The following is a 27,168-nucleotide window of genomic DNA, read 5'->3' as shown; positions in this document are numbered from 1 at the left end:
GGGATGAGAAAAGGACAGTGCCAAATAAACCTCTCACCTCTACACCCCTTGTCACTTTTCATATCTTCCACTAGAGTTTCAACTACAGCTCCCAATAAGTATGAGTAGTAGAGTGTGGTATTTACATGTTGAGTGCATACTGTATAAATGTGGATGTGCAGAGCGGGAATAAAAATGTTAGGTGGGTGCATATGTGAAATGTCAAGTGGAATGGGATTTTTTACCCTCATAATCTGTGTCAAGGCTCTGTGCTATCATGTCTTTCTTAATATTTTATTTCAGCTGAAGCAAGGGATCCGGAACACCAGACGGATGGATGGATGGAGAGAGAGAGAGACACCTGATCCTAGTGCTGTGTGGAAGACTAGTGATTTTGTTGTGATGCTGAGCAATGAGAATAACAACAAGTCCCAGTCTGCCCCTCAGCACAGGGCACTGGCCTACAGTCTGCTGCATACTACAAGTTCAAGTCCCAGTCTGCCCCTCAGCACAGGGCACTGGCCTACAGTCTGCTGCATACTACAAGTTCAAGTCCCAGTCTGCCCCTCAGCACAGGGCACTGGCCTACAGTCTGCTGCATACTACAAGTTCAAGTCCCAGTCTGCCCCTCAGCACAGGGCACTGGCCTACAGTCTGCAGCATACTACAAGTTCAAGTCCCAGTCTGCCCCTCAGCACAAGGCACTGGCCTACAGTCTGCAGCATACTACAAGTTCAAGTCCCAGTTTGTTTTTTCGTCATATACACATGATATACACAGAGTACCCAGTGAAATGAAATGCTGACTTGTAGGTTCACGTCTTGACAGTACAACAACAATAGAAAAAGTAAACAGGTAATAAAACAATCCAATGAAAACTCAATGGAATAAAATAGAGTAGTAATTTAGAAAGAATATATTATAAAAATTTTATTTGCATTCTTGCATTATATAAGACTGATATTTACAATATGTGGCGGGAATTGTGCAATAGATGGTGCAATGATAGAGTCCAGTAACATCAGTTGTGTGAGTGGGAGGGTGTGTGTGTGTGTTTGAGCCTGTGTGTAGGTGTGTGTGTGTGTGTGTGTGTGTGTGTGTGTGTGTTGGTATGCATGTTTTTGGTTCCATTCTGTTTTTCCAAGAGAGCTGACTCGTGTACTCATATCTTTACCCTGCGTTGTCAGGCCTGGTTGTTTGGATTTGCTGGCAATGGCACAGGTAGTATTTCCCAGCTTCTCTGTCCAACTAAATGTGTCTGGAAAGATATAATTAAACACTGGAACATTGATAAAATACAAAACAGTTACAAATGGTCACATCCATACAATCAGAAAATACATCAGAAATGTGGAATCTCGTGAGTACACATGCTTTGATCAGTTTTCCAGGCATTCTGCTCAAAGGGAGAGGCAGCCATTTCCCCCTGGTAATCTTTTAAGACTAGCATTTTAATCTGATATATTTGAACTAGGGCAAATTTACAGTTCAAAGTACAGAAGGCCCACAGTGTATGGCTCTATGACTACACCTCATAGATAAAAACACTTCTAGAATTGCTTTATCTGACATCAAAGGATGTAAAATGTGGATGTAAAAGAGGACATTTTGAAAATGGTCCATTGCTGAACTGGAATAATTAAAATGACATGCTGTCCAGCGTGTCATAACACCAAGCCTGGGTTCAAATATGTGTATTTGAGTATCTTGTATTGAAAATATTTTAATGGTTATTTGAAAAATCAAATAGTCGACCAAATTGTATTTAAGAGGATTTTCAAATATTTATTTCAAATACTATTTTCAAATTCCTGGGTTAAACACGTAGGAATGTATGAGTCAATGTATTCTAGTTTTTTAAATACATTCAAAGTGTATTTCCAAATACATGAATATGTTCAACTTCTTGTCTTTTCAAATAAAATATATCTGAATACTTACTTTGAATGTATGTGAAAGTAATTGAGATATTTGAAATAGCATTTGAACCCAGGTCTGCAACACACACACACACTCTTCAAAGGTCTTCATGTTACATCCCCACTTCAAAATAAAGGAGAGCCGCGCACTCTAGGAGCTCAGATGCAAAAATGTAATTACCAACGTTTCGACAGCCAAGCTGTCTTCATCAGGGTATAATCACAAACACTACGGGATGACTCATTTATATAGTGTCAAAAGACACACAGTAGACTTTGATCTGAAGCCATTCTTGTGATTATTGTGACTTTGCCATTGTAATTGTTTGTACGCTTGTGTAGTATAAAATGAATCTATGATCATATGCTATCCATTTGTTTTTTGTATGCTGTTCTTTGTATGCCATTTTAACATTTGAGAATTAACCAATGATATTAGGCCACCCTTGGCCATGATTACCGACACCTGTGTGTCTTTTGACACTATATAAACGAGTCATCCCGCAGTGTTTGTGATTATACCCTGATGAAGACAGCTTGGCTGTCGAAACGTTGGTAATTACATTTTTGCATCTGAGCTCCTAGAGTGTGCGGCTCTCCTTTATTTTGAAGTTTTCTACTCCGCTAGCCAGCACCTCGCCTAAATAGGTGTGCGTTTCTTTTTCTTCTACATCCCCACTTCAACCTTCCGCTGAGCGCCCTAGTACTAATATTTATTGTGTATCTTATTCTCTCGACACAATTTTGCATGTTAAAGGACCGGTGGGTTAGAAGAACCCATGGCTAGAACACAAATCCTTTCATGCCCCTGCGCATACCACCTGGAGGGGGCTTAAATTAAGGTGGGCCAATCTGAAATCAATGCCCATTTTCTCAAAATGTACCATTAAAGCAGCCATCAATTGCACACTTGTGACCACCCATAATGAGATATAGCCAATATTGTCAATCAATACAGCCTGCTTCCCATATACCCACCCACGTCCTCCGACCAGGTAAGTCTGATTAGTCACAATGGGTGCTGCACATCGCTAGTTGATAAGGAGCATTCACCACTCCCACCCCATTACAATGGAAAGTATTCACCACCCCCACCCCATTACAATGGATAGTATTCACCACCCCCACAGCCATTACAATGGAAAGTATTCACCACCCCCATTACAAATGAAAGTATTTTGAACACAGGATAAGCACCACACAGATACAACATCCAACCATAGGTGGAGTTGGGCTTCCTGTGTGGGAACAGTGGTAAGTGGTTAATGCCATAGACCTACAGTTGAAATAATAAAAGTAAAATAATAAGTGTTGTCCCCATCACTTTTCCGGTAACAAGCTGGTGGATGGGGCTGGAGAAATGTAATCACTCTCAAATACATAGATAGAGCTATGGATGCAAGGACTGACCATCCATGATAAACTACATTACAAAAAGTATGTGGACACCTGCTTGTCAAACATTTCATTCCAAAAGCATTGTCATTATTAATATGGAGTTGGTCCCCCGTTTGCTGCTAGAACAGCCTCCACTCTTCTGGGAAGGCTTTCCACTAGATGTTGGAACATTGCTGCGGGGACTTGCTTCCATTCAGCCACAAGAGCATTAGTGAGGTCAGGGACTGATGTTGGGCGATTAGGCCTGGCTCTCAGTCGGCGTACCAATTATTGGTCACATACACATGGTTAGCAGATGTTATTGTGAGTGTAGCGAAGCACAGAATACTCTAGAGTCTAGAGTGTCAATGTATTCTGTAGCGTTAAGATTTTCCTTCACTGGAACTAAAGGGTCTAGCCCGAACCATGAAAAACAGCCCCAGACCATTATTCCTTCTCCCCCAAACTTTACAGTTGGCACTATGCTTAGTGGCAGGTAACGTTCTGGCATTCACCAAACCAAGATTTGTCTGTTGGACTGCCAGATGGTGAAGCGTGATTCATCATTCCACTGCTCCAGAGTCAAACGGCGGCGAGCTTTACACCATTCCAGCCAATGCCTGCTCAGCCTTGGAAACCCATTTCATGAAGCTCCCGACTAACAGTTCTTGTGCTGACAATGCTTCCAGAGGCAGTTTGGAACTTGGTAGAGCAGAAGCACACCATCCCAACTGTGAAGCACAGGGGTGGCAGCATCATGTTGTGGGGGTGCTTTGCTGCAGGAGGGACTGGTGCACTTCACAAAATAGATGGCATCATGAGGCAGGAAAATGATGTGGATATATTGAAGCAACATCTCAAGACATCAGTCAGGAAGATAAAGCTTGGTCGCAAATGGGTCTTCCAAATGGACAATGACCTCAAGCATACTTCCAAAGTTGTGGCAAAATGGCTTAAGGACAACAAAGTCAAGGTATTAGAGTGGCCATCACAAAGCCCTGACCTCAATCCCATAGAAAATGTGTGGGCAGAACTGAAAAAGCGTGTGCGAGCAAGGAGGCCTGCAAACCTGACTCAGTTACACCAGCTCTGTCAAGAGAAATGGGCCAAAATTCACCCAACTTATTGTGGGAAGCTTGTGGAAGGCTACCCGAAATGTTTGACCCAAGTTAAACAATTTAAAGGCAATGCTACCAAATACTAATTGAGTGTATGTAAACTTCTGACCCACTGGGAATGTGATGAAAGAAATAAAAGCTGAAATAAATCATTCTCTCTACTATTATTCTGACATTTCACATTCTTAAAATAAAGTGGTGATCCTAGCTTGGATTAAATGTCAGGAATTGTGAAAAATTGAGTTTAAATGTATTTGGCTAAGGTGTATACAAACTTCCAAATTCAACTGTATATAGTGTATAAAAAATGATAGTTTTAACCATGTTTTGAGGCTGTATAGTGTTTGTTTACATTGACTTTGTTAACAAACATTTGAGTAAAACATTTGTGGACCATACTCACAAACCTTTGCTTCGACCCGAGGTTTATACCTGTGGTCTGTGGCTAGATGCTAGCTTTTCTCATAGGCCAACCTGGCACCATTAGCCACTACACTGAGGACAACCAGCAGAGCACATAATTATATCTGTTAACAGAATAATAGATACATTTACCAACAGGGTAGGTTAGGTTACTTTCTTAATTTGATCCATTAGAGTTACATGTCCAACATTGTAATCAATAATGTAACTAATGTAATCTGATTACTTTCAGTTACTTTTAGATGACTTGCCCCTTACGAGGCATTAGAAGAAAAGAAAAAGGAATGTTACCAATTCAACAACATCTATTGCAGGATAAATCAATGTTAGAGTTTACATAGCTGGCCATAAACGGATGTTGCATTTTATGGGTTATGTAGGCTTCTAACCCATTACTTTCTCTTCAATACAGATAACAATACGATTAGGATATAACTTTACATTAAAAACCAAAGTCTGTCAGATTTTCAGTCATTCCAATTACTTAAATACCCCTTGATCTTCAAGAGTGTGTCATCAAAGTTGTCTCTGACTTGTGGTAAGGCTCGCTAAGACAGAATAAACTTTAACTTGTGCCTCTTTTCAATGGTGATTTGAATGTCATTGAGAAAACAGAAAAGTGTAATTTTGTATTTAATTCCTCAAAAAATCACAATTTCTGAATTTAAAAGTAATCTTAGAAGTAATGTGTAATCTGATTACAATGCTTTTGCTGGTAACGGAACTGATAATAGTTAATAAATAAAAAATCTGTTACATGTAACAGAATACATGTACAGTATAATTAAGCAATAAAGCCAGTGGAGGTGTGGTATATGGCCAATATACCACGGCCAAGGGCTGTTCTTATGCATGACGCAATGCAGAGTACCTGGATACAGCCCTTAGCCGTGGTATATTGGCCATATACCACAAACCCCCGAGGTGCCTTATTGCTATTATAAACTGGTTACCAATGTAATTACAACAGTCAAAATAAATGTTTTGTCATACCCGTTGTATACGGTCTGATATACCACGGCTGTCAGCCAATCACCATGCTGTGCTCGAATCACCCAGTTTATAATTACTAGTGGTGCAGTCTGGAAAGGTAGGAAGTTCAAAGGGATACAACAGCTGTGAGTTCGAATCCTTCTTGGGGCATTTTTTTCTTAAGGAAATAACGTTCTATTTCTGGTCCCCAATCAAATAACACGTATGTAATGAAGTAGAGCATTATAAAAATGCATGTAAAAGGATATAGGTCTACATAGGTGTACACATCCATGAAATATATGTATTATAATGTGATTATTAGTAATGTGTCTGCAAGCAGGGCCAGGCCCAGACATAAGCATGGTCTTAACTTACAATTGAGAGTAAGAATAGTAAAATACACCAGGTGCAATTTAGAAATGTGGTTGTTCATCAGCAGTTTTTCTCTTGTTATGCAAGTCACTCAATTAGCTGACAATTACCCATGTCAATCTTTTGATTGGTAGTTAGTCTAGCCAGCTATCTAAACTTGTAGTAATCATGGCCAAATACCGACCGGGTACACAGGGCATGTGCTCAGGGGCCCTGACTTCTAGGGGGCCCCAATTGATTTTGTTAGTCTCTCTCAATCAGATATCATATTAACATGGCATAAGTCATGGCAACATTTGTAAAGTTGTAGGAATTTAGCTTTTAGAGGGCAATGCCGCCCCTATTTTCACGTAATTCCTGTCTTGTTTAGGTTCCACCTCTGAAGAATGATGCAGGCTGCAAATACTTATTCACGAACTGGGGGTGGGAACGTTGTGGTAGACAAATAACAACAAGTAGGGCACTGACAACTGCTAGCTAGCATGTCAACCTTATCTAGCTAGCTAATGTTATCATTGTCGCTACACCGTATTCAAAAGATTAGCCAGCAGGAGCTGGATTTGTCACATGCATTTAGGGAAAACTTCGCCACAGATGGATAGGGGAAACCAGTATCTTTGACTTTGCCATCTATTTTTATCTCCAAAGTTTTGGCATGTTCCATAAATCGTCTTGTAGCATCAACACAACCAGTCATGATATTTTCATCTGATTGTCAAACAAATCACTTCAAAAAGTAGGCTACCTGTGCACATTCGTCTACTCCAAAATAATTCCAGCATCCAAATTGAATGTAGCCTACAGTGCATTCAGAAAGTATTCAAACCCCTTAACTTTTTCCACATGTTGTTACGTTACAGCCTTATTCTAAAATTGATTAAATAAACATTTTTCCTCATCAATCTACACACAATACCCCATAATGACAAAGAGAAAACAGGATTCTCTGATTCGATGAAACCAAGACTTAACTCTTTGGCATAAATGTCAAGCATCACATCTGGAGGAAACCAGGCACCATCACTACGGTGAAGCATGGTGGTGGCAGCATCATGATGTGGGGATGTTTTTCAGCGGCAGGGACTGGGAGACTAGTCAGGATCGAGGGAAAGATGAACAGAGCAAGAGCTCCGGAGCGCTCAGGACCTCAGACTGGGACAAAGGTTCACCTTCCAACAGGACAACAGCACAAAGCCATGTCAACATAGGAGTGGCTTCGGGACAAGTCTCTGAATGTCCTTGAGGTTCCCATCCAGAGCCCGGACTTGATCCCGATTGAACATCTCTAGAGAGACCTGAAAATAGCTGCGCAGCGACACTCCCCATCCAACCTGACAGAGCTGGAGAGGATTTGCAGAGAAGAATGGGAGAAACTACACAAATAGCAGGCATGACAGTACACCCCCCACCCCCCCTAGGGCGAGCCTGACGGGCCGACCAAGGCACAGGCGCTGGACAAGCCGGTTGTGCGTAAAATCCCGACGATCTGGCTGAGGCGTGGGAGCCCGGTGACCTGGCTGAGAAGTAGCAGCTAGGGCTTCCACGCCCTAGCAGGCTCGAGAGGTTTCCTTGCGCCGGTTGTCTCGGCAGGCGCCCTTCCCGCATCAGGCCTCAGCCGGATTGTCAGGTTTTTACGCGCAGCTGGCTCATCAGGCTGCTACGTCTCAGTCAGGTCATCGGGCTCCCACACCTCAGCGGGATCGACAGGCTTTCACTCCTCAGCCGGGTTGCCAGGCTCCCACACCTCTTCCGGTTCTTCGGGATTTTACACCCACCCAGCTTGTCCAGCGCCCGTGCCACGGCTGGCCCGTCAGGCTCGCCCAGGTGGGACACCGGGTGGCGCCCCCTAGAGGGGGGGTACTGTCACACCTGCTCCCGCTCTTCCCTCCTGGCGCCCGCATTCCACCATCCCATCTCTGGGGTACATCATCTTCACCGGGGATGTCCAGATGGATCCCTGGAAGGTGAGAGCGGTGGTGGATTGGCCCCAGCCTTCGTCCAGGGTGTAGGTGCAACGTTTCCTGGGGTTCGCCAACTTTTATCGCCGCTTCATCCGGGGTTACAGCACCCTGGCTTCCCCCCGTCAGCACTCACTTCTCCCAAGGTTTTGTTCACGTGGTCCCCTGCTGCTGACCGGGCGTTCCGGGACCTCAAACACCGCTTCACCACTGCTCCCATCCTGGTTCATCCTGACCCTTCCCATCAGTTCGTGGTGGAACGCCACGGAGAAAAACTACGATGTGGGAAATCGTGAGCTTCTCGCAGTGAAGATGGTGTTGGAGGAACGGAGGCACTGGCTGGAAGGGGCAGAACATCCGTTCATCGTATGGACCGACCACAAACATCTGGAGTATCTCCGCACCGCCAAACGCCTAAACTCCAGGCAAGCTAGACGAGCCCTGCTGTTTACACAGTTCAACTTCTCCCTCTCATATCGGCCGTGATCCAAGAATGTCAAGCCAGATGCACTTTCTCGCCGTTATAGCCCCACGGCTATTACCCTGGAGCCCAAGACCATCCTTCCCACATTGTGTCTGGCAACGGCACTCAGCTGGGGTATAGGGAAACAGTTCCGGGAGGCACAGCATTCCCAGGGGGGTCCCAATAACCGGATGTTCGTGCTTGACGCGGGCCCACTCCTCCAGACTAGCCTGCCACCCGGGGTCCCGCCAAACCATAGCATTTGTGCGACGACACTTTTGGTGGCCCACTATGGTCCCTGACGCCTACGCATTCATCACCGCTTGCACAGTGTGTGCTCAGAACAAGACTCCTCGGACAAGCTCCGGCTGGCCTTCTACAAACTCTGCCTGTCCCTCACTGTCCCTGGTCCCACACATCCCTGGGTTACGTCACGGGTCTCCCCCCGTCTGAGGGCAACACTGCCATCCTGACTGTGGTCGACCGGTTTTCCAAGGCTGCTCACTTCATTCCTCTCCCCAAACTACCCTCACCCATGGTGATGGCCCAGCTCATCAGCACGTCTTCCGGATCATGGACTGCCCGTGGACATGATCTCCGACCGGGGTCCTCAGTTCTCGTCCCAGTTTTGGAAGGCGTTCTGCAACCTCATTGGGTCGTCGGCCAGCCTGTCCTCTGGGTTCCACCCCCAGTCCAATGGCAATTCGGAGCAAGCCAACCAGGACCTTGAGACAACTCTGTGCTGCCTGGTCTCCACCAACCGCACCACCTGGAGCCAGCAGATTGTGTGGGTGGAATTCGCACGCAACTCCCTTCCTTGCTCTGCCATGGGCCTATCGGCCTTTGAATGTTCCCTGGGTTATCAGCCCCCTCTCTTCTCCGAGCAGGAGGAAGAGGTCGGCGTACCTTCTGCCCAGATGTTTGTCTGCCACTGTCGTCGTACCTGGAGGAGAGCCCGATCGGCCCTCCTCAAGACCACCTCCAGGTATCGACAACAGGTGGATCGCCATCAGACCCCGGCTCCCCGGTGTCATCTCGGGCAGAAGGTATGGCTATCCACCCAGGAGCTGCCCCTCCGGGTGGAATCCCGCAAACTCTCCCCACGGTTTATTGGCCCGTTTCCCATCTCTAAAATTATTAGTCCCTCTGCTGTTCGTCTTCTGTTGCCCCGTGCCTTTCGTATACACCCCACCTTTCATGTGTCCCTTGTTAAACCCATGTCTCACAGCTCTTTGTCTCCTGTTTGTCAAGTCAACCAGCGTTTTTTTGTATCAGCTCCTGCTTTTCCCCAGTCTCTCTTTTCTCGTCCTCCTGGTTTTGACCCTTGCCTGTCCTGACCCTGAGCCCGCCTGACCACTTTGCCTGTCCTGACCCTGAGCCCGCCTGCCTGACCACTCTGCCTGCCCCTGACCCTGCTTGCCGTCCAGTACCTTTGCCCCGTCTCTGGATTACCGACCTTTTCCATGACCTGACCCATAGGCTACCTGCCAGTACCTTTGCCCTTGTTGCTGTAATAAATATTGTTACTTCGACACGATCTGCATCTTGGGTCTTACCTCATCCTGATAGAAATATGACTTACACTCATCCTCTTGCTTAAAAACTGAAGAAACTAAGAAAGAAAAACAGCTCAATCAAAAACCGTCTAACCTATAGACCTCTTTCTAGTAGACAACACACTGACGTAACATACAGATGCCACTTCTCTTGGCTGCAGTAAGAAAGCCATCGCCATCTACTCCTATTCAATAGAGCCTAGATTTACATTTTTATTACATCTAAACAAAATCACTTTTTGGGGTTCTTATACACTTACAATGATGTTTTGATTCCTGCTTGAACAGTCGTTAACATTATATTTGGTTGTGATCTTTCGCAAAATAACTATTTTGGATGCAGCAGTTGTTAGCTAAAATGCTAACGCTCATTGGCATAGGCTGTAGCAAAAGCTAGCCGAAAAGCCATTTTACTGGTACAATGCAACAAGTACAATGCAGTTGATCAAATGGCAAAGGAAAATCTATGCAAGGAGATCAACTGAGGCCAAAGCTGCAACTTGATCTCATAGTTTCAAATCAGGATTTGACGTAATGTGGATGAACGTCAAATTTTGACCCATTAATTCCGCATTGTTACAGGGTTTGAACAGAAACAACTCAAAGGGTTACGGTTAGAGCTTTGGTTTGTGGAAAGCATAAAACAAAATACAACAAAAAATGTGCTTCCATTTAGTATCATCAAATACTCTCCCTGCTTGCTGAAGAATTGTGACGTGTTCTAAGCAGCTCGCTCTGGGTCTGATTGTCGTGAGTTAGAGCCCAGTGCTGTCCCATCGTTGTTTTTTTATGGAGGGATGGTGGTGGTGGTGGTGGGGGGGGCTGGAAATTCAGCACACTGAGTGGACAGCACTGCCACATATAAAATAGATTGTTTAAACAATGACTTGTAGGGGTGTTCGTTTATGTTCATGACACTTCATGTATTGTGAAATGTATATAACTGCCTTCATTTTGCTGGACCCCAGCAAGAGTAGCTGCTGCAGGAACTGATGGGGATCCATAATAAATACAAATACAGTGGGGCAAAAAAGTATTTATAATTGCTCCCACAGTTGATTTCTTCAAACCAAGCTGCTTACCTATTGCAGATTCAGTCTTCCCAGCCTGGTGCAGGTCTACAATTTTGTTTCTGGTGTCCTTTGACAGCTCTTTGGTCTTGGCCATAGTGGAGTTTGGAGTGTGACTGTTTGAGGTTGTGGACAGGTGTCTTTTATACTGATAACAAGTTCAAACAGGTGCCATTAATACAGGTAACGAGTGGAGGACAGAGGAGCCTCTTAAAGAAGTTACAGGTCTGTGAGAGCCAGAAATCTTGCTTGTTTGTAGGTGACCAAATACTTATTTTCCACCATAATTTGCAAATAAATTCATTAAAAATCCTACAATGTGATTTTCTGGATTTTCTTTTCTCATTTTGTCTGTCATAGTTGAAGTGTACCTATGATGAAAATTACAGGCCTCTCTCATCTTTTTAAGTGGGAGAACTTGCACAATTGGTGGCTGACTAAATACTTTTTTGCCCCACTGTATTTGTATTTATTATGGATCCCCATCAGTTCCTGCAGCAGCTACTCTTGCTGGGATCCAGCAAAATGAAGGCAGTTATATACAATTAAAAAAACATGACATTTCACAATACATGAAGTGTGTGCCCTCAGGCCACTACTCTACTACCACACATATACCACATAGCTCCCCGTGTACATTTAAGGCCCAGCCATGCTGCCCTGTTCTGAGCCAATTGTAATTTTCCTAAGTCGTTCTTTGTGGTACCTGACCACACGACTGGACAGTAGTCCAGGTGCGACAAAACTAGGGCCTGTAGGACCTGCCTTGTTGATAGCATTGTTAAGAAGGCAGAGCAGCACTTTAATATGGACAGACTTCTCCCCATCGTAGCTACTGTTGCATCAATATGTTTTGACCATGACAGTTTACAATCAAGGGTTATGTCCTCAACTTGCTCAATTTTCACATTATTCATTACAAGATTTAGTTGAGGATTAAGGTTTAGTGAATGATTTGTCCCAAATACAATGCTTTTAATATTTAGGACTAACTTGTTTCTTGACACCCATTCTGAACCTGACTGCACCTCTTAGTTAAGTGTTGCAGTGATTTCACTTGCTGTGGAAGCTAATGTGTGGAGTCATCAGCATACATGGACACACTGGCTTTACTCAGTGGCAGGTCATTAGTAAAGATTGAAAACAGTAAAGGGGTCTAGACAGCTGCCCTGGGAAATGCCTGACTCTACCTTGATTATGTTGGAGAGGCTTCCATTAAAGAACACCCTCTGTGTTGTTAGACAGGTAACTCTCCATCCACAATATAGCAGGGGATGTAAAGCAACAGATTATGATCAATAATGTCAAAAGAAGCACTGAAGTCTTAACAAAACAGCTCCCATAATCTTTTTATTATAAATGTATCTCATCCAATCATCAGTAATTTGTGTAAGTGCCGTCCGTACATGTTGAATGCCCTTCCCTATAACCGTGCTGAAAATCTGTTGTTCATTTGTTTACTCAAAGGTTGGTAAGGCAGCTGAGCCAGTAAAGAGTGCTTTGCTATTCTTGGCCTGAGGACACACACATTCCTGTAGGCTTAGGTGCCTCCTTAAATAGGGGTATGGTGGCTCCTTCAATATGTGTAGGAGTTCTGGATGATGATGTCTCTGAAGAAGGGGAACCAGTCTCTGCACAAGCAGGCGAAGTAGATGTATCCAGGGTAAAATGACTCCTTCTGGTGGGTGGCCCCGGCCTTGATGATGTGGAGGGCAGCATCGCTGGCTGGGTAGGCCGTCATGTTGGTATATCCTCTGGAGGTGGCATAGAACAATGTAAAGACATGCTGCCTGCAGGGTGTTTGTAAATGCTTTAATCAGGACTCCATCTGAAATGACCTATTCCCTATATAGTGCAGTACTAGGTGCAATTCCAAATGCACACCAGGTTATCTCAATGGTTTGAATAAAGGTTGCATAATAAAATAACGACACATTGGTAAGACCTACATGATACCTACTGTAATGTTTTACCTTAACTCCCCATTACACTTTAACTAAGACCTACTATAAATGCAGCAGTTACTGAACCACCAGAAAGATATACCATTACACAATCACTCAATACAACTCATTCATGTTATGTTTCTCTTACGTGACCAGTCATTCAACATCACAAGTACAACCAGTCTTGATGTCATGAATCTATTTGGAAGAGATGAGAGTTGTAGAATACAAATCTCTTATTCTGTTGAAAACCCAAGTGTAAATGGCTCCTGTGACTAACCTGATTTTGTCCATGGCTGAGTCTGTGTCTATCAGGCCCAGTGTGGTGATGGTCAGAGACACATTGCTGCGCTGCATGGCTAGCTCATGCTGCATGGAACCAAAGAAACCGTTCACTGCAAACTTGGTGGCCGCGTAGGGCCCCACAAAAGGAGTGGTTATCTTACCTGTAGAGGAGAGGGAAGAGAAAGGTGGTGAGTTCACACAGTATCCACAGTGCTTGTCTGAGTACTTCAGACTGAGAAGAACAGGATTTTAAATTGTATTCCCCCTATAAGGATTACTAGTGCAGTTGCATCTGTATAAGACTGTCTGTATAAGACTGTATCTGTATAAGACTGTATCTGTATAAGACTGCAACTGTATAAGACTGCAACTGTATAATATTATCTGTATGAGACTGTATCTGTATAAGACTATATGTATAAGACTGTCTGTATAAGACTATATGTAACAGTTTAACTTTACGTCCGTCCCCTCGCTCATACCCGGGCGCGAACCAGGGACCCTCTGCACACAACAACAGTCACCCACGAAGCATCGTTACCCATCGCTCCACAAAAGCCGCGGCCCTTGCAGAGCAAAGGGAACCACTACTTCTAGGTTATTAGAGCAAGTGACGTAACTGACTGAAAGGCTGCTAGCGCGCACAACCGCTAACTAGCTAGCCATTTCACATCCGTTACATACAATGGGGCAAAAAAGTATTTAGTCAGCCACCAATTGTGCAAGTTCTCCCACAAGACAGGAGAGGACGAGAGAGAGACAGGAGAGGACGAGAGAGAGTGACGTATGACGTAAAGGTAACGTAAGGGTAATGGCGGACTGAAGGGATTTATGTAGAGCACCTCAAGATAAAACATAATATTCGAAATATCTGCTAAATTAGACTAAAATATTAGCACTACTTAATCTGGTGAGTGATAACCTTCAATCTGGACAATAACACAAAACAAATCCTAAAACTAGAGACATTTATCGACAAATATTACGAAAACAGGCAACAACCAAACATGACGGAGAGTAAGACAGGGGAACCGATTACAAAACGAAAACGTGACTCTTCTACAGACACTGATGATTTAATATTCTCACCACCCGGAATGGTAAAGGTCGAAACCGATCTGTTAAAATCAATAAATGACAAACTGGGTATACTTGAATTAGTTAGTAAGGATATAAAAGAGTTGAAGGCAAGCCTAGAGATGAGTGATGAAAAAGCTGCGACATTGGAGAAGCAAACACACGCGCTAAAAGGGACAGTCAATAAGATTGAAACCGAAATTAATGGAATTAAAAAGGAGAACACCGTTCTGAAGGAAACCTTACTAGACATACAAACTAGATCCATGAGAGAGAATTTGGTACTTACAGGTATCCAAGAAAAAGAAGGAGAAGTTCCTGAATCTATAGTTAGAGAGTTCCTCCTTACAGCGCTTCAGATTCCACGCGAAGTTATCGACAAAATCCAACTTGAACGCGTTCACCGCTTCGGACAGAGAGGGCAGAGGTACGAACGCCCAATCGTTGCCAAATTTGCTTCATTTAAAGATAAAATAATGGTTAAAAGCCTGGGTAAAAGACTTGCTGGGACCAAAATTGGCATGAATGATCAGTTTCCGAAGGAAATTGCAGAACGGCGCAAAGTTCTGTATCCAATTTTCAAAGAAAATAGATTAAAAGCGAAACGAGTAGCTCTCGTCGTTGATAAACTATATATTGATAACCAGTTGTTCAGAGACACAAAGACTACTCCATGGTTATTTTAAAAATTACAAAGTTCTCATAGACGAGGGAAATAAACACAATTCAAGCCCGGTTACTGATTGTAACAATACAATAAAAAATATAGCTTTTCTATAAATCTTCACATATAACTAATTGAACACACAAGCACTAATTCAACATAGTGAAGATAAAAACTAAGTAAACAGAAGGCACAGTATGTGTGGATGGTATGGTTTGTGTTTATTTTTTATTTTATTTGTTATGTTTGGAAAGTTGAGTGAGTGAGTAATGAAATGGTTGCATATCCCAGAGCCAATGTATTGCTGTGAGCCGGGTATGAGAGGGCTTTCAATGTTGTTCAGATGATGGATATACTTTTATAATGAATTATACGTCTTATTTATTTATTGTCCTATCATGGAGAACTACATTTTTTATTTATTTTTTTATAAATTATATCTAATTATTTATTATCCTATTTTAATGGTACGGTCCATGGCACTATACCCTAGACACCCACCTGAATGACCCAGATACTAAGGAGAAGTCCCTAACTGTTTTATGTGCCCGCTGTAAGCGGTCTGTATGCAGCTAAAATGAGGTCAGAGACCAAGAGCAGCACTGCCCCCTCAAGATTCTGAGCCTGCTTGGCAGGGTTGGTCCTGCAAAGCCAAAGCCCCAATAAGGGAGAGCATAATATACAAGGAAATTCTCAAAGCTGCTAATGAGAACCTTGACGACCTTGTACCTAGCCGGTGGGGATTCCGGTGGGGTGCCCCCACCCAGGCAGTGGCAGTGCTGGCAACACTAGCTGCAGTAACCCATGGGGAGGGGGTCACACTCGGACATTCAGAGAGGGGGTATATTATTGTGGCCCTGGCGGCACAAAATCAAAGTCGGACTGCATGGAGATGCGTGGGGACATGGTCATGACGGGTGGCCGTATTGTGGGTGTTTCAGGAATAAGGTGTACATTTGACCTCCATTATCTAGGATATGACAATGGTAAATAAATCTCTCAATTTTTGCTAATTTTTTGTGCGGTCTTGCAGGCCTTCTCATGCAGCTGCAAGTGCATTTGTAAATCATGACCCATCTTGAGTTGGGCTCTGGGATGGTGCAATTGTTGAGAAAGTGAGCTTATGGTTGTGTGGGGGTAAGGGCTGAGTGTGTGTGGGTGTATGTGTGTATCCCACAACTGTTGCGAAGGAAGAAGTAAAAGATGTTAGGGACAATAGAGGATGATCCACAGATATATATAATACAAATCGAGGTGAGGGCAATGGAAATGCATATGGTAATTGATCTTCTTCAATTCGGTAAATGGCACTGTATGCTCTTTTCAAAGAATGGATCCCAGTCGGTTCAGGGCTATGGGATACAGGGGGTCGAGGGTGGTCTACCGGGCATTGGGATGACAAGCGATCTCGAGATGAGGCCTTTTAGCGGGTGGAATAGTAGGGACCAATTGGAGGTTTACTTAGTAGAAATGCAAATATCATGGTACAACTATATAGACACTCAATCATTATGTTACTTTTTAATAGTACGTTTACAAAAATATATTCTGATTAAAAGAATGAAAGGTGTGTCTCATTATGGTAAGTGGTGAAATAAGTATAGCCAGTTACAATTGTAATGGCTTAGCAGATAATAAGAAAAGACGATCAGTATTTACCTGGCTAAAAGAGAAGGATTATAATATCTATTGTTTACAGGAAACCCATTCAACAGTTTTAGATGAAGTTTTGTGGAAAAAGAACTGGGGGGGCAAAATATATTTCTCCCATGGGCAAAGAAATTCAAAAGGGGTGATGGTTTTAATTAACAATAATTTTGATCCAAATGTGCAAATTGTCCAAACAGATCCTCAAGGTAGATGGATTATTTTAAATATGTTATTGGACAATAAACAAATATGGCTTGTTAACCTATACGGTCCGAATAATGATGATCCAAGCTTCTTTGAAAATATATATAAGAATTTATCAACTCTACAAGCAACACTAGACTCTATTATTATAGTGGGAGATTTTAATACGGTCTTAAATACCTCTATAGACCGGAAAGGAAATCACACTACAAACTATCACCCTCAGGCACTTAAGGAAATCATGAATGTCATGGATATATTGGAATTAGTGGATATATGGAGACTTAAATACCCTGATTTAGTGAGATATACATGGCGGAGGCTGAATCAAGCTAGTCGTCTTGACTACTTTCTTATACCATTCTCTCTGGCACCAAAAGTTAAAAAAGTGTTGATAGGGGACAGAATGCGGTCGGATCATCACATAATTGGCATATATATTTCTCTTACAGAATTTCCACGTGGGCGAGGATATTGGAAATTTAATCAAAGTCTACTAGATGATAAATTGTTTAGAACTAGGACAGAAGATTTTATAACTGACTTTTTCAGACATAACATAGGTACAGCAGATCCCCTTATTGTATGGGACACTTTTAAGTGTGCCTTTAGAGGCCATGCAATTCAGTACTCATCTATAAAACAAAAGCAATTTAGATCAAAAGAGTCCATATTAACAAAGGAAATTGAAGGACTAACAGTACAGTTAGATAGCAATAAAAACAGTACCATAGAGGCACAGAATAAGTTAGAGGAAAAACAAAAAGAAATGGAGGAACTTATTCAAGAAAGATCCAGTGTAATACATTATAAAAATAAAGCGAACTGGATGGAATATGGGGAAAAATGCACCAAATTCTTTTTCAATCTTCAATATAGAAATGCTACCAAAAAAAATGTATTAAAACTTGTTACAAATGATGGAGTCACGCATGATTCACCAAATGATATTTTGAAAGAGGAAGTAAAGTACTTTAAGAATATGTTTTCGTTTCAGGCTCCTCCATCTCCACTAACTGAAACTAATTGTATGGATTTTTTTCCTATTAATAATGTAAAATTAACATCTGTACAGAAAGACTCATGTGAAGGCCAAATTACAGAGGAGGAACTGCTTGATGCAATTGGGGCCTTTAAGGATGGGAAAACTCCAGGGCTGGATGGCATACCAGTGGAAGTATACAAAACTTTTTTTGATATACTCAAAGGACCATTATTAGCTTGTTTTAACCACTCCTATATAAATGGTAGATTATCAGACACGCAACAAGAAGGTCTGATATCGTTATTACTGAAACAGGACCCAAGTGGTATATATAAAGATCCAGTCCAATTAAAAAATTGGAGACCTCTTACACTTCAGTGTTGTGATGCAAAAATCCTAGCAAAATGCTTGGCGCATAGAATAAAAAAAGTTTTGTCAGATATTATTCATCCTAATCAGACAGGTTTTTTACATGGACGATACATTGGAGATAATATAAGGCAAGTACTGGAAACAATAGAACACTATGAAATATCGGGGACACCAGGTCTGGTTTTCATAGCTGATTTTGAAAAGGCTTTTGATAAAGTACGACTGGAGTTTATATATAAATGCCTAGAATATTTCAATTTTGGGGAATCTCTTATAAAATGGGTTAAAATTATGTATAGTAACCCTAGGTGTAAAATAGTAAATAATGGCTACATCTCAGAAAGTTTTAAACTATCTAGAGGAGTAAAACAAGGTTGTCCACTATCGGCATATCTATTTATTATTGCCATCGAAATGTTAGCTGTTAAAATTAGATCAAACATTAATATTAATGGATTAGAAATCCGTGGCTTAAAAACTAAGGTGTCATTGTACGCTGATGATTCATGTTTTCTTTTAAAACCACAACTAGAGTCTCTCCACGGCCTCATAGAGGATCTAGATACCTTTGCTATCCTCTCTGGATTAAAACCAAATTATGATAAATGTACCATATTACGTATTGGATCACTAAAAAATACACATTTTATATTGCCATGTAGTTTACCAATTAAATGGTCTGACGGAGATGTGGATATACTCGGTATAAAAATCCCAAAAGAAAGAAATGATCTCACTCCAATAAATTTTTATAGAAAGTTAGCAAAAATAGATAAGATCTTGCTACCATGGAAAGGAAAATACTTGTCTATTTGTGGAAAAATCACCCTGATTAACTCTTTAGTCATATCACAGTTTACCTATTTGCTTATGGTTTTGCCTACACCTAGTGACCTGCTTTTTAAATTATATGAACAAAAAATATTCCATTTTATTTGGAACGGCAAGCCAGATAAAATTAAAAGGGCCTATTTATATAACGAATATGAATTCGGAGGGCAGAAATTATTAAATATTAAAGCATTAGACCTCTCACTAAAGGCATCAGTCATACAAAAGTTATACTTAAATCCAAACTGGTTCTCTAGTAAATTGGTACGAATGTCTCATCCTATGTTCAAGAAGGGCCTTTTTCCCTTTATTCAGATTACACCTGCTCACTTTCGGTTGTTTGAAAAGGAAATAATCTCCAAAATATCCTTATTTTTTAAACAAGCCTTAGAAAGTTGGTTGCAATTTCAGTTTAATCCACCTGAAAGGACGGAACAAATAGTACAACAAATATTGTGGTTAAATTCAAATATAGTAATTGATAAAAAAACTGTATTTATCGAAGAAATGTTTAAAAAAGGTATAATTTTTGTGAATGATATCATAAATAGGACTGGTGGAGTTATGTCACACATGCAGCTCACACAGACATATGGAAATGTCTGCTCTACCCAAAATTACAACCAATTAATTGCAGCATTACCACAAAAATGGAAGAGGCAAGTAGAAGGGGAAAAAAGTAAGGAACTTGTATGTCGGCCCTGTATTAAAGAACATAAATGGTTAAAGAAAAGTGTGATAAATAAAAACATATACCAATTTCATTTAAGGACCAAAAAACTGACAGCTGTGCCATATAAATTGCAAAATAGTTGGGAAGAGATGTTCGATGTACCCATTCCATGGCACATGGTTTATGAATTGATACGCAAAACAACGCCGGATTCAAAACTTCGAATTTTTCAATTTAAATTATTGTACAAAATTCTTGCAACTAATAGAATGTTATATATATGGGGTATACAATCTTCCCAGCTCTGTAGATTCTGCTGTGAGGAGGCAGAGTCATTAGACCATTTATTTTGGTATTGTCCATATGTAGCTCGTTTTTGGTCACAGGTCCAGGAATGGCTGAAGAATTGCAACATTTGCCTAGAACTAACGCTACAGATAGCAATACTGGGGGATTTGAAAAGCCATAGTCAATCAATCAATAATATAATAATTATTTTAGCAAAAATGTTTATTTTTAATTTACAATCTGTAGAAGCTATGAGAATAGGAAGGTTCAAATCTTTTGTGAAGCATCACAGCACAGTTGAAAAATATATGGCAAATAAAAATCCGAAATGGATGATGTTGGAAGATAGATGGGAAGGGTTGAGTAGAACTGAAGGGTGGGACTAATAACAAGATAAACAATGTAGGGCATACGGGATCTGTGAAATGTGTATAGGTGCGGAGCTTTTGTGAAATAGCACAGTTACAAGTGGAAATAAAATTGGATGGACAACAGAAATAGAGGAAGGACTAAGAACAAACAAGAGAGAACTATTATAAAGTAGTCTGTGTCTGTAAAATAGGTATAAGATGTATAAATTGAAGGTAAAAGCAGAAGTGTTTATTAGTTTACTCCAATTGGGGGAGCGGTGGTAGGGTTGCGGGGAATAATAATAAAGGTATATTCTTTAAAAAAGTATGTATGTCTATATAGGTATGTGTATGTATATATGTATATATGTATGCATGCGTGTATGGATATATATATTTACCCCAAAAAATATGGGGGATTGGAAATGATGCAGACAATTACATTGGAAGCAACATTCTTTCCGCAATATTAAGCTGATCCACCCCAAAAAATTGATTGATTGATTTGCAAATAAATTCATTAAAAATCCTACAATGTGATTTTCTGGATTTTCTTTTCTCATTTTGTCTGTCATAGTTGAAGTGTACCTATGATGAAAATTACAGGCCTCTCTCATCTTTTTAAGTGGTAGAACTTGCACAATTGGTGTCTGACTAAATACTTTTTTGCCCCACTGTATATGTATAAGACTATATGTATAAGACTATCCATATAAGACTGTATTTGTTTAATGCTATCTGTGTAAGACTGTATCTGTCTGTGTAAGACTGTATCTGTCTGTGTAAGACTGTATCTGTCTGTGTAAGACTGTATCTGTCTGTGTAAGACTGTATCTGTCTGTGTAAGACTATCTATATAAAACTATATCTGTATAAGACTATCTATATAATACTATATCTATATAATACTATATCTGTATAAGACTATCTATAGAAGACTATTTTTTAAGACTATCTATATGACTATTGGTATAATACTATATGTGTAAATCTGTATTGTATAAGGCTGTGTGATGTGTACTCACCCAACAGAGATGACACTACGATCATAGACCCTGCACTCTGCTCCAGTACTGGCAAAGCTGCTGAAGCCATGTTCACATAGCTGAGGAAATTCAACTTTGGAAGACAACACATTAAAAACTACACTCATAGAATGACCTTGTCTCGCTTGGCCAGACACAAGACTTGAATTATAGCCTAATATGAAGAAGAAGAAAACAAAAGCGTACCTGCATCAGTTCCCTGACGTGATCCCCATCTCCGTTCCACATGGCGAATGGGGTGGATCCAATGTGATTTAGAACCAGGATGTCAAGACCTCCTGCGAAAAAGAGAAACAGACACTAGTGTGCCTTATGAATCTCTAACATAACATAATAAATACTCACAATATGACTGAATGTATTCTTAGTGATCAGTCCTTACCCAGTTGTTCGACAGCCATCCTCACTACTCTCTCTGGGTCTGAGGACTGGGACATGTCCCCTGTCACATACAGAGCTTTCTGGGCCCCCAGGCTTGTGCAGTTCGCTGCCACCTACAGGACAGAGGAAGCAATGACACACTGGTACAGAGGCTGTCACTATCTATCTGGTCATCATGAGACAGTAGAAAGGATAGAAGTAGACAGACAGACAGACAGACAGACAGACAGACAGACAGACAGGACAGACAGGACAGACACTCAAACCTTCTGTAACGCGTACTCCCTCCTGGCTGTGATGACGACCTGGGCGCCCATCTTGGCATAGTGGTATGCCACCTGTTCTCCGATGCCTGTGCTAGCCCCAGTCACCAGCACCCTGGCATTACGAACAGATTCTGAGGGGAAGGACAGACGGACAGACAGGCAGTCAGTCAGGCTGCGTGGGGTGAGAAAGAATACTGACGGAGAAGGAAGATCACATGATCACAGTGACTAAAATAAAATAGTGGTGTTTTAAGGTTAAACACAAATGTAAAATACTTAATCGTAAAATACTTAATTGTCATCATGATCATCACATACTATTAAATACTTTACAAAAATATAAATGCAACATGTAAAGCATTGGTCCTGTTTCATGAGCTGAAATACATGTATATTGTTGGTCCCCTGTTTCATGAGCTGAAATACATGTATATTGTTGGTCCCGTTTCATGAGCTGAAATACATGTATATTGTTGGTCCCATGTTTCATGAGCTGAAATACATGTATATTGTTGGTCCCGTTTCATGAGCTGAAATACATGTATATTGTTGGTCCCCTGTTTCATGAGCTGAAATACATGTAAAGTGTTGGTCCCATGTTTCATGTGCTGAAATAAAAGATCCCAGAAATGTTCCATACGCACAAAAAGCTTATTTCTCTCAAATGTTGTGGACAAATTTGTTTACAACCCTGCTAGTAAGCATTTTTCTATTGCCAAGATAATCCATCCACCTGACAGGTGTGGCATATCAAGAAGCTGATTAAACAGCATGATCATTACACAGGTGTAACTTGTGCTGGGGACAATAAAAGGCAACTCTAAAATGTGCAGTTTTGTCACACAACACAATGCCACAGATGTCTCAAGTTTTGAGGGTGCGTGCAATTGGCATGCTGACTCCAGGATTGTTCACCAGAGCTGTTGCCAGAGAATTGAATGTTCATTTCTCTACTACAAGCCGCCTCAAACAATGTTTTAGAGAGTTTGGAAGTACGTCCAACCAGCGTTGTGTGGGCGAGTGGTTTGTTGATGTCAACATTGTGAGCACAGTGCCCCATGGTGGCGGTGGAGTTATGGTGTGGGCAGGAATAAGGTACGGACAATGAGCACAATAGCATTTTATCGATGGCAATTTGAATGCACAGAAAAAGCGTGACGAGATCCCGAGGCCCGTTGTGAGGCCCATTTTTTAAGATATCTGTGATCAACAGAATCATATCTGTATTCCCAGTCATGTGAAATCCATAGATTAGGGCTTAATTCATTTCAATTGATTTATTTCCTCATATGAACTATAACTCAGTAAAATCTTTGAAAGTGTTGCATTTATATTATTTTCAGTATACTTACTACTTTTTAGCTAATTTGCAACTACTTAGCAAATTAGCTAACCCTTTAACCTAACTCCTAACCCTAGCTTTAACCTTAACTCTAACCTTAATCCCTAGCCTAGCTAATGTTAGCCACTTAGCTAACATTAGTGTTGGCGACTAGCCACCAAGCTAACATTAGTGTTGCCGACTAGCCACCAAGCTAACATTAGTGTTGCCGACTAGCCACCAAGCTAACATTAGCCACAACAAATTGGAATTCATAACATATCATACGTATGGCAAATTCATAACATAATGTATGAATTGTAATTCGCAACATATCATACGAATTGTAATTCGGAACATATTCCAAATGGATGATGGACATTCAGAAATTAATAGATACCATACCAAACGTAGCATATCATACTAATTTGAGTGTCCCGGATATTTATTTACTATGTTACGTCTACCCCTGAGTCTAGGTTGCTATCATAGCACAGCACACTGTGTATGCTGGAACATTGGTAACATTGTGGGAGGCAAGCCGTCTGGAGAGACTATGTATGGACTGATTACATAACAGGGAATAAATACATAGCTGCACCGGAGATGGTCAAAGTAACTTATGTTGATATCAAGGTAAGATATGAAAAATTAAGATAAGATTTGTCATATCAAGAACTTGGGACTATAAAGGTTATCTGCAAAAAGATGAGGAGTTCAATGGCTTTAAAGTACCGAACCCTCATTGGTTGAAATGGTGTCAGAAATGTTATCTCGTATTCTTTTTAACTTAACATGAATTGGGGTATTTAGAGTTGTATATAGGTAGAGAATATGGTACAGAACAAGGCTATGTCAATAACTCAATTTGCAATTAGAACTTTCTAGTCCCAAATTCTCAATGACAAATTAAGATTAGAAATTAAGTGTTATACTGTTACACATTAAGTTTAAATATGATCCATACGTTGTAGATCCTGACCATATTTCACACTCAGTTATGTCTGCCCTAAAATGGACAGATCTGCCCGATAGCCACATCTGCAAACCCTTCAAATCTACCAAGTCTCCACAGTCCAGTCTAGCCCAGTCCAATCCAGTCTAGATATTCTAATGGGTATCTGCAGTCATTAAGTGACTAATGTCCATTGTGGATTGAAACTGTTCAAGAACTCAGGTTAAATTGAATTGACAAAGTGAGTGGTGTCCCATTTGATGTCATCAAAGTTGTTTTCTGATTATATTGTAAATGATGACAAGTTAAATCTAGTGCATTAAATCTTAATTTAGTTTAAAAACTTGAAATGGAAAATGCTAATAGAACACTGGGAAATGAAAATTACATTTCCTGGATGGGGGAAATCTAAACAAACAAGAACCTTAAATGAGCTAAAAAAGGTGTGTTGTCTGCCTGTCCTATGGAGCACTGTTGTCTGCCTGTCATATGGAGCACTGTTGTCTGCCTGTCCTATGGAGCACTGTTGTCTGTCTGTCCTATGGAGCACTGTTGTCTGTCTGTCCTATGGAGCACTGTTGTCTGCCTGTCCTATGGAGCACTGTTGTCTGCCTGTCCTATGGAGCACTGTTGTCTGCCTGTCCTATGGAGCACTGTTGTCTGCCTGTCCTATGGAGCACTGTTGTCTGCCTGTCCGTCCTATGGAGCACTGTTGTCTGCCTGTCCGTCCTATGGAGCACTGTTGTCTGTCTGTCTGTCCTATGGAGCACTGTTGTCTGTCTGTCCTATGGAGCACTGTTGTCTGTCTGTCCTATGAAGCACTGTTGTCTGTCTGTCCTATGAAGCACTGTTGTCTGTCTGTCCTATGAAGCACTGTTGTCTGTCTGTCCTATGAAGCACTGTTGTCTGTCTGTCCTATGAAGCACTGTTGTCTGTCTGTCCTATGAAGCACTGTTGTCTGCACTCATCACCATTAGTAGGTGTCGGGGTCCTGCCTTCCAGCCCGTGTTTATAGATTTCTTGCCCGCTATAATCACCATTCTGTTGATGGCATGGCCCCATAGCTTGGACCTTAAACTTTTGTTTGTACTCCACCATTATTGGGTGTAGGGGTCCTGCCTTCCAGCCCATTTGATTATATATTTCTTGCCCGCTATAATCATCATTCTATTGCTGGCACGGCCCCATTGCTTGGGCCTTAAATTTTCATTTGTACTCATCACCATTAGTAGGTGTCGGGGTCCTGTCTACAGGCCCCTTTGTTTATAGATTTCTTGCCCGCTATAATCACCATTCTAATGCTGGCACATCCCCTTATATACGCAGCCACTGTCTCGGCCCTGAGCCCCACGCCGAGGGGAAGGAAGAGACCGGAGAGTCGCAGTCTCGCGCCGTTTACCCACGCTTCATCTTCCTACTTTGCTCGATCTATATTCTACTGTGGCCCTCCGGTCGACGTCTGCCTGTCCTATTGAGCACTGTTGTCTGCCTGTCCTATGGAGCACTGTTTGAGGACTCACCTGGATCAAATGTGTCCCTCCAGAGGACTGCCATCAGGCAAACGGCAAAAATTAAAAACACGGTCTTCATCGGGACCTGCATAACAATGTTGACTTCTATTCAGTGCCGCAGGTGATGCTCAGGTAAGACACGTGACTTTAATTGGTAAAACAATTTCGTGCCTGTGCCAATATCCTACTTCATCGAACTGTAAAAACAAAACGGTCCCGTAAGGTTATTCTAAAACTCCATCAAGTTCTGTAAAGCATGCTATGATCACAATGCTGCAAGCCACGGACAAAGTGGTTCTTGCCTTCCACCTCATACATTTTATAGCCCTAGCCTAACGCTTGTCTTACCTTAAAGGGGCAGCGACACTTGGACGCCAGCCATGTAAGTTGGCACATACAGTTGACGTCTGAAGTTTACATACACCTTAGCCAAATACATTTAAATTCAGTTTTTCACAGTTCCTGACATTTAATCCAAGTAAAAATTCCCTGTCTTAGGTCAGTTAGGATCACCACTTCATTTTAAGAATGTGAAATGTCAGAATAATAGTAGAGAGAATGATTTCAGCTTTTATTTCTTTCATCACATACCCAGTGGGTCAGAAGTTCACAAACACTCAAATAGTATTTAGTAGCATTGCCTTTACATTGTTTAACTTTGGTCAAACGTGTCGGGTCGCCTTCCACAATAAATTGGGTGAATTTTGGCCTATTACTCCTGACAGAGATGGTGTAACTGAGTCACGTTTGTAGGCCTCCTTGCTCGCACACGCTTTTTCAGTTCTGCCCACACATTTTCTATAGGATTGAGGTCAGGGCTTTGTGATGGCCACTCCAATACCTTGACTTTGTTGTCCTTAAGCCATGTTGACACAACTTTGGAAGTATGCTCATTGTCCATTTGGAACTTCCTGACTGATGTCTTGAGATGCTGCTTTAATATATCCACATAATTTTGCTCCCTCGTGATGCCATCTATTTTGTAAAGCGCACCAGTCCCTCCTGCAGCAAAGCACCCCAACAACATGATGCTACCACACCTGTGCTTCACAGTTGGGATGGAGTTCTTCGGCTTGCAAGCCTCCCCCTTTTTCCTCCAGACCAGAGGATATTTCTCCAAAAAGTACGATCTTTGTCCCCATGTGCAGTTGCA

The 27,168-nt window shown here is 41.5% G+C and overlaps 1 protein-coding gene across 1 annotated transcript; it reads right to left on the bottom strand.

Annotated features, from left to right (window-relative positions):
* Positions 1 to 12,676: 12,676 nt before the first annotated feature.
* hsd11b1lb (hydroxysteroid (11-beta) dehydrogenase 1-like b) lies at positions 12,677 to 26,106 on the bottom strand. The gene is made up of 7 exons (XM_039003495.1): positions 26,025 to 26,106; positions 22,229 to 22,359; positions 21,964 to 22,075; positions 21,768 to 21,859; positions 21,561 to 21,654; positions 13,437 to 13,602; positions 12,677 to 12,964 (listed from the first exon to the last, which is right to left on the bottom strand). Exons 1-7 carry the CDS (start codon positions 26,104 to 26,106, stop codon positions 12,787 to 12,789), a joined length of 855 nt encoding a protein of 284 aa, XP_038859423.1. The 3' UTR covers positions 12,677 to 12,786.
* Between the last annotated feature and the right edge of the window lie 1,062 nt (positions 26,107 to 27,168).

This window comes from Salvelinus namaycush, chromosome 11 (genome assembly GCF_016432855.1).
Source record: "Salvelinus namaycush isolate Seneca chromosome 11, SaNama_1.0, whole genome shotgun sequence".
NCBI lineage: Eukaryota > Metazoa > Chordata > Actinopteri > Salmoniformes > Salmonidae > Salvelinus > Salvelinus namaycush.
This window is presented reverse-complemented; position numbering and strand designations above follow the sequence as displayed.